The sequence below is a fragment of the Hydra vulgaris genome, chromosome 12 (genome assembly GCF_038396675.1).
Source record: "Hydra vulgaris chromosome 12, alternate assembly HydraT2T_AEP".
Classification (NCBI taxonomy): Eukaryota; Metazoa; Cnidaria; class Hydrozoa; order Anthoathecata; family Hydridae; genus Hydra; species Hydra vulgaris.
In genome coordinates, this window is record NC_088931.1 from 42815001 (window position 1) to 42827091 (window position 12091).

A 12091-nucleotide genomic window follows, 5' to 3' on the forward strand; every position below is an offset into this window, starting at 1 on the left:
TTCGACTTGAGTTTGAGTTATTTACTTAAACTGTTTCGACTAACGGTTTTTTATTTAAAAACAGTGCGTACACTTTTTTGATACTGTCCTTGTTATCCAGACTATTTAAGAGTGAAACTTTCAGTCAAGTTTTTATCTATATTTTGTGAACGAATTTTATTTACGCTAATTGCTAATAAATATATTTGTTTGTTACAGTTGTTGTTTTGTGCTTTAGTTTTATTTTGAAATTTTCTTTTTTATTATTAAAAGCTGCAATTTTTTTATTTAAAATTTACTGAAAAAAAAAGTACACATTATATGTAATAATATGTATTGTTAATTTGAAAGTGAAACAAAATTTGGGACCACTGGTATACCGGTGATTTAATCAGGAAGTTCACGCCTCTTTCCTTACCAGTGTTACTTATCCGAAATTCACGATACCTATTGTAAGTCAAAAATGTGCGTAAACTTTGCGTAAAGTTTTGGTTAAGTTCAAAATAACCCAATATTTTTATTTTTTTATTTTTTTTTATGATGATATTAGGGACCTGTCTGATGTTTAAGGGTCTTTTGTTACATCTAAAAATATTTTTTATTCATAAACAATATTTTTAGAGGTTTTTTATTCATAAAAAATATTTTTAGAGTTAGCAAAAGACCCTTATTAGTAGGGTTCAATATCGAAATTGCAAATTTCGAAAATTTTCGATTAAAACGGTACCGAAATACTTCTTTTATTTTTCGAAATCTATAAAAACTTATGAAAATAATCGAACTAGCCAAATTAATTTCTGAAATAAAAAATGAATTTCGAAAAGTGAAATTATTTCGAAAAAAAAAGGGGATTTCGAAAAGTGAAATTAATTTTGAAAGAAAAAACAGAATTTCGAAATGCGAAATTAACTTCAAAAAAAAAGTGGATTTCGAAAAGTGAAATTAATTTCGAAAGAAAAAAACAGTAATACACACACGCGCGCGCGCACGCACGCACGCATATATACATATACATATATATATATATATATGTATATATATATATATATATATATATATATATATATATATATATATATATATATATATATATATATATATATTTGTATTACTTTTAAATAATATACATATATACATATATATACCAGGTCTATAAGTATGAAATGAATGTGTTTTTTTCAAAATAAAACACTATTTTCTAATGGAAAAGTAAAAAATATTTTATTCAAGGTATTTGCCATTGCTTTCAACACATTTTGACCACCTTTCTGGCATTTTGTGGATACCACGCCAATGAAAAACTGATCGTTTTTTGAGGCAAACCATTCGGAGACCCATTTTTCGACATCTTCGTAGGAATTGAAGTGTTGCTCATTCAACGTGTGTCCCATCGATGAAAACAAATGGTAGTCGGAAGGAGCCAAATCTGGTGAATACGGCGGGTGAGGTAACTCTTCCCAGCCAAACGATGTTATAGTTTCCTTAACCGCTTTTGCTGTATGACTCGGAGCATTATCATGCAACAAAATTACCTTTCCGTGTCTTCTGGCCCATTCTGGTCGTTTTTCGATCAATGCATGGTTCAAATTGATCATTTGTTGTCGGTAGCGTTGCGTATCAACAGTTTTGCCAGGTTGTAAAAGTTCATGATACACCACTCCCTTCTGGTCCCGCCAAACACAGAGCATTGTCTTTTTTCCGAATCGATCAGGCTTTGCAGTCGATGTTGATGCTTCTCCTAAATTTACCCATGATCTTTTGCGTTGATCGTTTGGGATTCTTAAAATAAATCCATTTTTCATCACCAGTCTCAGTTCGATGCAATACTGACTTCCTTTCGTGTCGTAACAGCAACATTTCACATGTGGTTTTTCGTTTTTCCATCTGTCTGTCATTCAATTCATGTGGCACCCATTTCTCGCACTTTTGGATCTTTCCCATAGTTTTTAAACGGTCAGAAATTGATGGTTGTAAAACATTCAACATTTCTGCCATTTGTTTATGACTTAGTGTCATCTTTATCCAGTATTGCTTGCAATTCTGTGTCTTCAAACTTTTTTGGTGGTCTTCCACGTTCTTCATTTCGCACATCAAAATCATTATCTCTGAACCGTTGAAAGCATCTTTTGCATGTTGCTTTCGATAGAGCATGATCACCATAAGCTTTGACAAGCATTCGATGCGATTCTGCAGCACTTTTCTTCAAATGAAAACAAAAAATTAGTGCTTTCCACAAATCATCATTTTCTGGTACAAAATTCGACATTTTTAACGCAATTAAAAAATATGATGTTGTTTATACAATGACTTGATGTTTACTAAATATGTTTGACAGATGTCATAGCAACAAAATTAAAAAAAAATTAAGGCCCGTTCACAAAAAATTGTAGACTTATAGACCTGGTATAAATAAATAAACAAATAAATAAATATATATATATATATATATATATATATATATATATATATATATATATATATATATATATATATATAAATATATATATATATATATATGTATATATATATGACAAAACATATATATATACATATATATATATATATATATATATATATATATATATATATATATATATATATATATATATATATATATATATATATATATATATATTAAATATGTATATATATAAATAAATTTATATATATAAATATATATATGTATATATATATATATATATATATATATATATATATATATATATATATATATATATATATATATATATAAATATATATATATATATTTGTATTACTTTTACATAATTATCATATATACTCCCTCTAAAAAGTTAAGCGTTGATTTGATGTTGATCAACGTTGATTTTGCGTTGATATTAGCGATCAACGGCGATCAACCATAAATGGATGTTGTAGCAACAGCAATGTTATCAACAGCAAATCAACGTTTATTTACAAACACTGAGCGTTCGTTGATTTACTGTTGACAAAAAACAAATTTATTGAGCCGTTTACTAACAGTAATTTGCTGAGCATTTTCTGCTGGGATTTTTTTGTTATTTTTGGTGGTTATAAAACGTTTGTTCAAATTTTAATTGTATTATACGGTATAAAATGAGTATAAACTTATTGAAAAACATATATTTTATTAAGTAATTATTTTTTCAGTTCTTGAATAAAGATTATCCTAATGAAATTAGGGTAGTTTTTTAACTATTTGAGGATAATAGAACATCTTAATATAAATATTTTAACAATTTAACATGAAAAAGTCACAACTTAGCAGCAATTTGGCTTATTAATGCTTATTATAATAACATTACTATTATCATAGCAAATTATTAATGGCTGCAAGTATTTGCCTGATAAATTCTGACTGCAAACTTAAATCATATAGTACAAAATGCAATTTAAATTGATTTTTTCTGTATAAGAATAATAATGCCTTTATTTTTTTTTTCTTTTGTGATGTAATAAAATAAAGATAATAATGCCTAAATATGACAGAAGCCTATATATGAGAGAATTTATGAAAGAAAAACGAAATACTGAAAAAAGAATAAAATATCTTCTTGAAGAGTGCAACATTGTTGGTAGAGGAAATTGCGTTCATCTAGATTTAGACATTCAAAAGATTTTTGAAGTTTCTGAAGATGTGCACAGTGATATATTGATGTTTTCAATCACTTCGCCAGAAATTAAATTTTGTTTAAGTAAAGTTGAATCTAATTATTGTGATGTTGACGACATTGCATTTAAAAATAGTTTATACAGTAGTATTGATACTCTAACTTCAACAAAAGATTTTTTATATGAGTGGTTATTAAAATACTGTATAAAAGATGATGCTTTAAATGCACTTTTATTTCACTTAAATAAATTTACTCCATCTATACCAAAATGCTGGCAGACATTACAAAAATCTCTTCAAAAAGTTAATGTTTTATATGTCAGTGGAGGCGATTATATATATCTTGGAGTTAAAAGTGCAATTGATTATTACATATCAACAGTTGGAAATAAGGAAAAGCTTGATCTAATTGTAAGTATTGATGGTGCACCTATGTGCAATAGTAAAAAGACTTCCATTTGGCCTATACTAGTTACAATTAACAGAAAAGGATCCTATGCTGTTGCAATTTGGCATGGTCAGGGAAAACCAAACAATTTGGATGAGTGCTTTGAAGATTTTATTCTTGAAATGAAAAAATTGCAAACTAATGGGTATAAACAGCTGCTGGTGACTATTAAAGCTTTTGTTTGTGATGCGTCTGCAAGAGCATTTGTTAAATGCATTATAGGGCATAGTGGCTATCATAGCTGTGAAAGATGTATGGCAGTTGGCACACAAAAACATGGCGTAAGATTATTGGAAACAACTACTTTACTTTGTACTGACATGGCTTTTAAAAATAATTTTTATAAAGAAGGTCACCAGCTTGAGAGTCTTTCTCCACTTGTTCAGTTAAATTTCCCAATGGTAACTGAATTCCCATTAGACTATATGCACCTTATATGTCTTGGGGTAGTTAAAAAACTTCTAATAAACTGGTGTAAAGGTCCCCGATGTATTAGAATAAGTCAATCTGTTAAAGACAGTATTTCAAATGAACTCATAAATTTACGAAGTTATACACCATCCAATTTTCAACATAGACCACACTCTTTAAATGAACTTGAGAAGTGGAAAGCAACAGAGTTTCGATTATTCTGCTTTATGCTGGACCTGTTGTTTTAAAAAGGAAAAATAAATAAAACTATGACTTATTTATTTCTCTTTCAATTGCTATGCACATACTGCTTTCTAATAAAATGGCCAAAAATGAATTGTTAGTGGCATTTGCTAAACAGCTGCTTATATAGTTTGTCAGAGAAGTACAAATTTTGTATGGGGAGATCTTGGTAACATACAATGTTCATAGCATGATTCATTTAGCTGATGATTGTGTTAACTTTGGGGAGAGTCTTGATCATCTATCAGCTTTTCCTTTTGAAAACTTTTTGGGTTGAATTAAAAAAATGGTGCAAAAATCACATCAGACTGTTGCCCAAATAGTGAATCAATTAGATGAGAGAGAAAAGTTGGATATTTTTCTTAGAGAAAGGAATGGTAAAGAAATTTCTGCCCAAGTGGTAAATAAAAAGATCACATCAAATCTATGAGGCAGAGTTTATTTTATTCAAGACAAAGGGTTTATTTTAGTAAAAGAGGTTTTGGTAGATCTTTTAAAATGCAAGGCTCTAAATCCTCATTCAGTTCGAAAGTTTTTTCCTGATTGTTTTGAAACATCTTATTTAGACGTTTGTTATGTAAATTCATTAGCCAACCTAAAAACAATTTTTCCGAAAAAAAAAGAACTTTTAAAGAAAGGCTTGATGATACCTGTTTAAAAAGGTGGTTATGCTTTTTTTGTGCTTAGACATTGTGATATTGCTTATGATCACTGATTTCTTGAATTAAAAACACAAACTTTGATTATACTTGCAGACCATCAATTTTTAAAGAATGTCTGTGCATGTGTCATTTTGTAAAATTTGTTGTAAATTTGTCAAATATGTAGTTCATTGAACAAATTTAAAGTGAGTTTAATGCATTTTAATTTATAAATTTTTTGTGTGAAACAAATACCTGGTATGTTTATAGAAATAATAAAATATTTACACTGGTGTTTTACATTAATAAATCTAAAAAGCGTTTTACAAAGTTCATTGTTTTTAATCTCTAATGTATTTTTAATTTTATTTTGTAACTTATATAAGATTGTTTAGAATTAAATTGCACCAGAATATTGAAATTTCATTTGCCATTGTTGAACTTTAAATGGAAAAATTAAAGAAGTGGAAGTGATTGCTAAAAGTTGGATGAAAAATGATGGGAAATGCTTCTGGCTGCCATTTAAAAGTTCCGCTGCGATTCGTAAAGCTGCCACAACCTTGCAGGCATCAACCTCTGATTGGAAGATATACCCTCTAGGATTTTATACACTACAGGTTTGCATATTACTATAAAAAAATGTAAAATAATTGAATTAGATATTGAACTGTATGTTTTGACCAGGGCACTGAAGAGGATAATCATGTGCTGGTGCAAATTTATTTTAGACCTGCTTTACAATATGACTATAGTCTCATTTAATATCACTTATTTTAAATCCAATATTCCAACGGGCATTTGTTTAATTATATGTTCTGAATGTCTTTAGAATGTTTAAAGAAGATTTCCAACGATTAAAAAAAGTCTTTTTAACTATGTTTTTAGTTTTTTTTTTTAAACTTTTAGTGTTTTTTAAAAACTAAAAAATTCATTAATTTTCATGGGTTTTTCATTAAAATTCATTAATTTTTATGCAGTGCACCAATTGCACTCCATTCTCATAGGGCCTGCTTTTGCCGCAAAAATTTCAATTACATCTTCATTAGATATTGATAAATGATTTTATGTACATAGATTTGTGTTTATGAAGAAGCTCAGTCACACTTAGAGAAAGCAGCAGATACTTCAAATATTGAAACTGACATCGAAGAGAAAAAAGGGACAAAGCAAAAGTAAATTTTACTAAAATTAGTTTTTAACAAATAAAAAATTTTGCAATAAAGAATTACACAAATCATGCACTTTTTTTGTTTATAAAGTAAAGTTTATATTAAAGGAGAAAGACAGCAATGACATTTTGTGAAAGTGATTAAGATATTGTGATTGGTGATGAAGAACTATACGGAAGATACTATTTTGATAGTTTAAATAGCTAAAGAACATCTAACGTGATTCCAAATATAGCAGGTTAACTATTTTTGTAAAAGTAAAATAATGGTTTGTTAAAATAAAATGCTTATTTTTTTACTGAATTATAGATGTTTTTAAATCAATATTAACTCCCCATTTACACAGTGAAATAGCAAGCTTTTCAGTTGCTGAAAATAACAATGACTTCTCGAAAGAAACTAATCTATCTCAAGGGAAAATGATGTTGTCTTCAAATATATTGGTAAAAAAAAGTCCTAATGTTGCTTTTGTTCTAATTAAAATCTGTGTGCGTGTGCAGTAAAAAAATTTATAGAAATCAGAACTATATGTTATAGAATATAATTTTGTTGACAAATATTTTATAAATACATGTTTGTTGACAAGTTTAAATAAAAATCACTATATAATGTTTAAAAATTTTATTTAATTTTTGTATGTATAATTTATCTATACCTAGGTAGAAAATGGCTCTAAAAATTGTGTTTTGGATAAAGAGGATAGCAAAGAAAGACATTTGTCTTGCCAGGGTTAATTAAATAATTAAATAATGTTTAAAAATTCTATTTAATTTTTGTATGTATAATTTATCTATACCTAGGTAGAAAATGGCTCTAAAAATTGTGTTTTGGATAAAGAGGATAGCAAAGAAAGACATTTGTCTTGCCAGGGTTAATTAAATCAAAAGTTTTATTTATTTTTCCCATTTAGGTATTTTTTCATGGTTAATTTTTTACAAAATATTTTACATAAATAATAATAATATTGTTTATTTTACTACATTTTTTTAAAAAGATTTTCAAAAAAGATTTGCGTTGAGTTAGATGGCAAAAATAGATAAAAGAGAAAAGTGATTCAAGAGTCAATTTTAAAAATCCATGTATTGAAATTAAGATAATTTCATTCATATAGAATAAACATAATATGTGTTCTGACCCTTAAGTAATTTTTATTTTTTTAATAATAGATAAGTTCTCTTAGTCGTTGTGGAGGTAATATAAATTGGCTTTTGCTTTTGGAAAGTTGTTGATGAGCGAGGACGCTGGGGCCTGTTTTAATGTCTCGGGTGGTTCATTGAAGATAAATTTTAAAACATACACCCTGTATCATATGATAGTGGGTAAGAATGGTTTTATGCATTTTTTTAGATTTTTTATTTCACAGGAAATATATTTTGTTTATCCTAGTCAGTCATTTATGTAACTATTTGCTATAATTTCTGCAGTTTGATTTTTTTCAAATTTGATTTGAATTTTTGATTTAGATGCGATTACACGACAGCATCATGATGCAAAAATTTGCGAATGTTATTCAGGCATTTCGAAATTTTAAAGTCAATCAGGAACACGACTCAATCGAAAAGTTTTGAAAATGAACAATGCTGCAAACGCTAAATAAATTGTTTGAAAATGTAAATTTTGTGTTAAATTCAATAAAAAAACTTTCTTACTTAATGTAGTGCCTACTTTCTTTCATTATTCTTTTGAGTTAGCTTTGAATTGCTCTATCAATAACTTTTTTGCTAAATCCTTTATTTACAGCCTGTTTTTTACAAAACAAATAAATATTTGAGCAATATGTATAAATTTTATATACAAATATTTTATATATATATATATTATATATATATATATATATATAATATATATATATATATATATAATATATATATATATATATATATATATATATATATATATATATATATATATAGAACCCTTAGATGTTGTCCGAAAGTTTTTTCGATATTTTGTTGACAAAAAGTAAAAATTAAAATGCAAGACCGGAATTTTTTTTTTTTAATAATGATAGACTGCCTGCCCCAACCAAACCCTCAGTCGATGTAGCAGCACTCCCTTGCGGGTCAGGCTATTTGTCAGTCGATGTAGCAGCACTCCCTTGCGAGTCAGGCTATTTGTCAGTCGATGTAGCAGCACTCCCTTGCGAGTCAGGCTATTTGTCAGTCGATGTAGCAGCACTCCCTTGCGAGTCAGGCTATAAGATAGTCGATGTAGCAACACTCCGCGCATGATTTACAGTAAAAAAAATAAAAGTAAAAACATTTTATTAAAAAAAATAAAAATAAAAACATTTTATTAAAAAAAATAAAAATAAAAACATTGTTTATATTGTTAAAAACATTCAAAATGTTATAAAAACATTCAGAATGTTTTTAAAAACATTCTGGTCAATTAAATTTGCGTTTTTGTGGTTTTTTTAAAAAACGATTAATTTGTAATTAAATTAATGGTTTTTACTTTCGTCCAACACGGAAATGTTGGACGAAAGTCAAAAGTAATTAAAAGTGACGTATGTGTTGGCGTAAGAATCACTTTTTTCCTTCCGCTCTTCCTAAAGCCAACAAACTATAGAACTATATATATATATATATATATATATTTATATATATGTATATATATATATAGATCTATAGTTTGTTGGCTTTGGGAAGAGCGGAAGGAAAAAAGTGATTCTTACGCCAACATATACGTCACTTTTAATTACTTTTAACTTTCGTCCAACATTTCCGTGTTGGACGAAAGTAAAAACCATTAATTTAATTACAAATTAATCGTTTTTTAAAAAAACCACAAAAACGCAAATTTAATTGACCAGAATGTTTTAAAAACATTGTGAATGTTTTTAACAATATAAACAATGTTTTTTTTTTATTTTTTGTAATAAAATGTTTTTATTTTTATTTTTTTTAATAAAATGTTTTTATTTTTATTTTTTTTACTGTAAATCATGCGCGGAGTGTTGCTACATCGACTATCTTATAGCCTGACTCGCAAGGGAGTGCTGCTACATCGACTGACAAATAGCCTGACTCGCAAGGGAGTGCTGCTACATCGACTGACAAATAGCCTGACTCGCAAGGGAGTGCTGCTATATCGACTGACAAATAGCCTGACCCGCAAGGGAGTGCTGCTACATCGACTAAGGGTTTGGTTGGGGCAGGCAGTCTATCATTATTAAAAAAAAAAAAATTCCGGTCTTGCATTTTAATTTTTACTTTTTGTCAACAAAATATCGAAAAAACTTTCGGACAACATCTAAGGGTTGTATATATATATATATATATAAATTATAAATCAGTAGAAAATCACTTAACAAAGTTTTTTTTCATTTAACACTGTGTTTCATAAATAAAAAGACTCATCAGAAATACTGAGTTTTTTATTGATGAGAGCATTTCTGATGAGTCTTTTTATCGATGAAATACAGTGTTAAATGAAAAAAAATTTTCTTAAGTGATTTTCTACTAATTTATAATTGCTCAGTTCTTTTAAGAACATTGAGCACTCTATTTTGTAGAATACATTTTAAAGTTATTTAAATATATATATATATATATTTCGTAAACTGTTGATATATATTTTTTTGATATATGCATCAAAAAGCGATATCAAAATACCGTCGGCTATTATAAAAATCAGTGTTGAATCACCAGGAAAAAATGGTTGTTGATTAAACGTTGAAAAGCAACATTCGATCAACGTTTTTTGTAAACACCAAATCAACGTTGATAAGTGGCTAACATTTTGGACAAAAAATCAATATGGAATCAATGTTGACGAGAAACATTGAATCAACATCAAATCAACGCCTCATTTTTTAGCGGGCTTATATATATATATATATATATATATATATATATATATACATATATGTATATATATATATGTGTGTGTGTGTGTGTGTGTGTGTGTGTGTGTGTGTGTGTGTGTGTGTGTGTGTGTGTGTGTGTGTGTGTGTGTGTGTGTGTGTAAGGCAAAATAATACTATTGGTAAATTTAATTCGGTGCCAGTATGTTTAGCATGTGATGAATCTGTTTTATGTGCAAAGAATATAATTTAAGGAGGCACCATGATTAAAAATATCTAAAAAACTTGACCAGTCTCAACGAATTAGGGAAAAAAACAAAAAACAAATTTATAATTAGTTCGTTGGATAACAAGATTTGTTAAAAAGAGCTAATATCTTAACACTAAATGCTACTGTTGCAAGTTATAAAATTAGTCTCTCTTTAGTTATAAATTGTAAACCATTCAATGACGGGGAAAGATTACTTAAATTTAAAATTATTCACACCCCTTCCCTCTTCAATGCATTTTTTGTGCATTTAGTCGGAAAAATTTACCGTTTTAAAGAAGTCGGCAAATTTAGACCAGTCAGTCGTCGAATTTCAAAAAACAAGGACCTTATTTTTTACTTAGCAAAAGTTTTAATTGCACCCCACCATGTAACACTTACTACCGCCTGTCCTGGTGACAGCTCAATGAATGAATACTGGTGTTTTTTTCAGACTAAAAAAGAAAATAAAGACTAGAAAGAAAACAACTTGCCATTAATTAAGCTGTTTGTAAAAAATGTTTTACAGATAAAAAAAAAGAATACAAGTGTTTGAGTTACTAAGAATTATAAGTGAAAACAAATTTCAGTTCAATTCGAACTCTTCTAACAAAACATTATTTGACAAAGAAATATTTTTCATTATTTGGTTTCTTTAATAAAAACTAACTGCTTCAATAAGCTCGGCGTAAGCCGGTTCCGTAGCTCCGTATCTATTAAACTAGTTGAAATAAATAAGCATTCTGATGGTACAGATGTCGCTGGAACTAAAAATATTACCCGTGCAATTTGTGTCAAAACCGAGAACAATTGTTGATTTGCTTGGAAAAATTCGATGGCACTATTTTCGTAGCTCTGAAAGCTCTGATTGTTTTCAATTAAATTACATGATTTATTTGTTACTAATTCAATTAAGTTGATAGGCTATCGTCATTTGTTTTAACTAAAGTAGTAGTATTTGTAAACGGTGCCGTTGACGATTGCTGAAATGTTTTTATGGTATTGTCAATTAAGCTGTTTGATGAGTTTAAATTGTTATTTAACCAATTTGTTTCAATTATTATATCGATTTCTTCGGATTCTTTTAGGTGCATTTCATAAAATGTTTTTATAAACATTTTTGCCTTTGTAATGCATTCATATCTATAGATATCATTTTTGATAAACTCAAATTTACGAAATTCGAAATCAAGAAAAGTAGCGGCTTAGAAAAAATCATTAGCAAAAATGTATTTAAAACGCCCTTTTTGAGACCTTAATAATTCCTTTTGAAAAGTCTTAACTAATTCTGTAAAAATGAGTTGGGATTCAAGTATTCCATTTAGTAGAGAATACAATCTAGGAAACAGAAATGTTACTATATCATATTTCTTTCCGCTAAAAAGTTTTGTCAGCTCTTTCCCAGCAAATATCCGGTCTAAAAAAGTCGTCTTTTAAGCGTATAAAAAACGTTTAATACGTTTAAAAGTTGTATTAAAAACGTCTTTTTTAGACTAAATGTTTGCTGGGTTAATTGGGTGTAACAAATCACA

At 28.1% G+C, this 12091-nt stretch overlaps 1 protein-coding gene across 14 annotated transcripts; it reads left to right on the top strand.

Annotated features, from left to right (window-relative positions):
* The first annotated feature begins 2785 nt into the window (after window positions 1–2785).
* Window positions 2786–8157, top strand: LOC136088751 (uncharacterized). Of its 14 annotated transcripts, none has more exons than XM_065813334.1 (8): window positions 2786–5952; window positions 6410–6507; window positions 6612–6742; window positions 6851–6947; window positions 7164–7414; window positions 7499–7583; window positions 7671–7823; window positions 7968–8157. In XM_065813334.1, the coding sequence occupies exon 1, from the start codon at window positions 3452–3454 to the stop codon at window positions 4697–4699; it is 1248 nt and encodes a 415-aa protein (XP_065669406.1). In that variant the 5' UTR covers window positions 2786–3451; the 3' UTR covers window positions 4700–5952; window positions 6410–6507; window positions 6612–6742; window positions 6851–6947; window positions 7164–7414; window positions 7499–7583; window positions 7671–7823; window positions 7968–8157. The 14 variants fall into 14 exon arrangements, with proteins under 14 accessions (XP_065669406.1, XP_065669405.1, XP_065669402.1 ...); XM_065813333.1 differs by having other exon boundaries at window positions 7164–7374; XM_065813330.1 differs by having other exon boundaries at window positions 6814–6947; window positions 7164–7374; window positions 7499–7823.
* Window positions 8158–12091: the final 3934 nt, after the last annotated feature.

Excerpts from the sequence above, each read along its gene's own strand:
- LOC136088751 (XM_065813330.1), top strand. The coding sequence starts at position 3,452 with ATGCCTAAATATGACAGAAGCCTATATATGAGAGAATTTATGAAAGAA.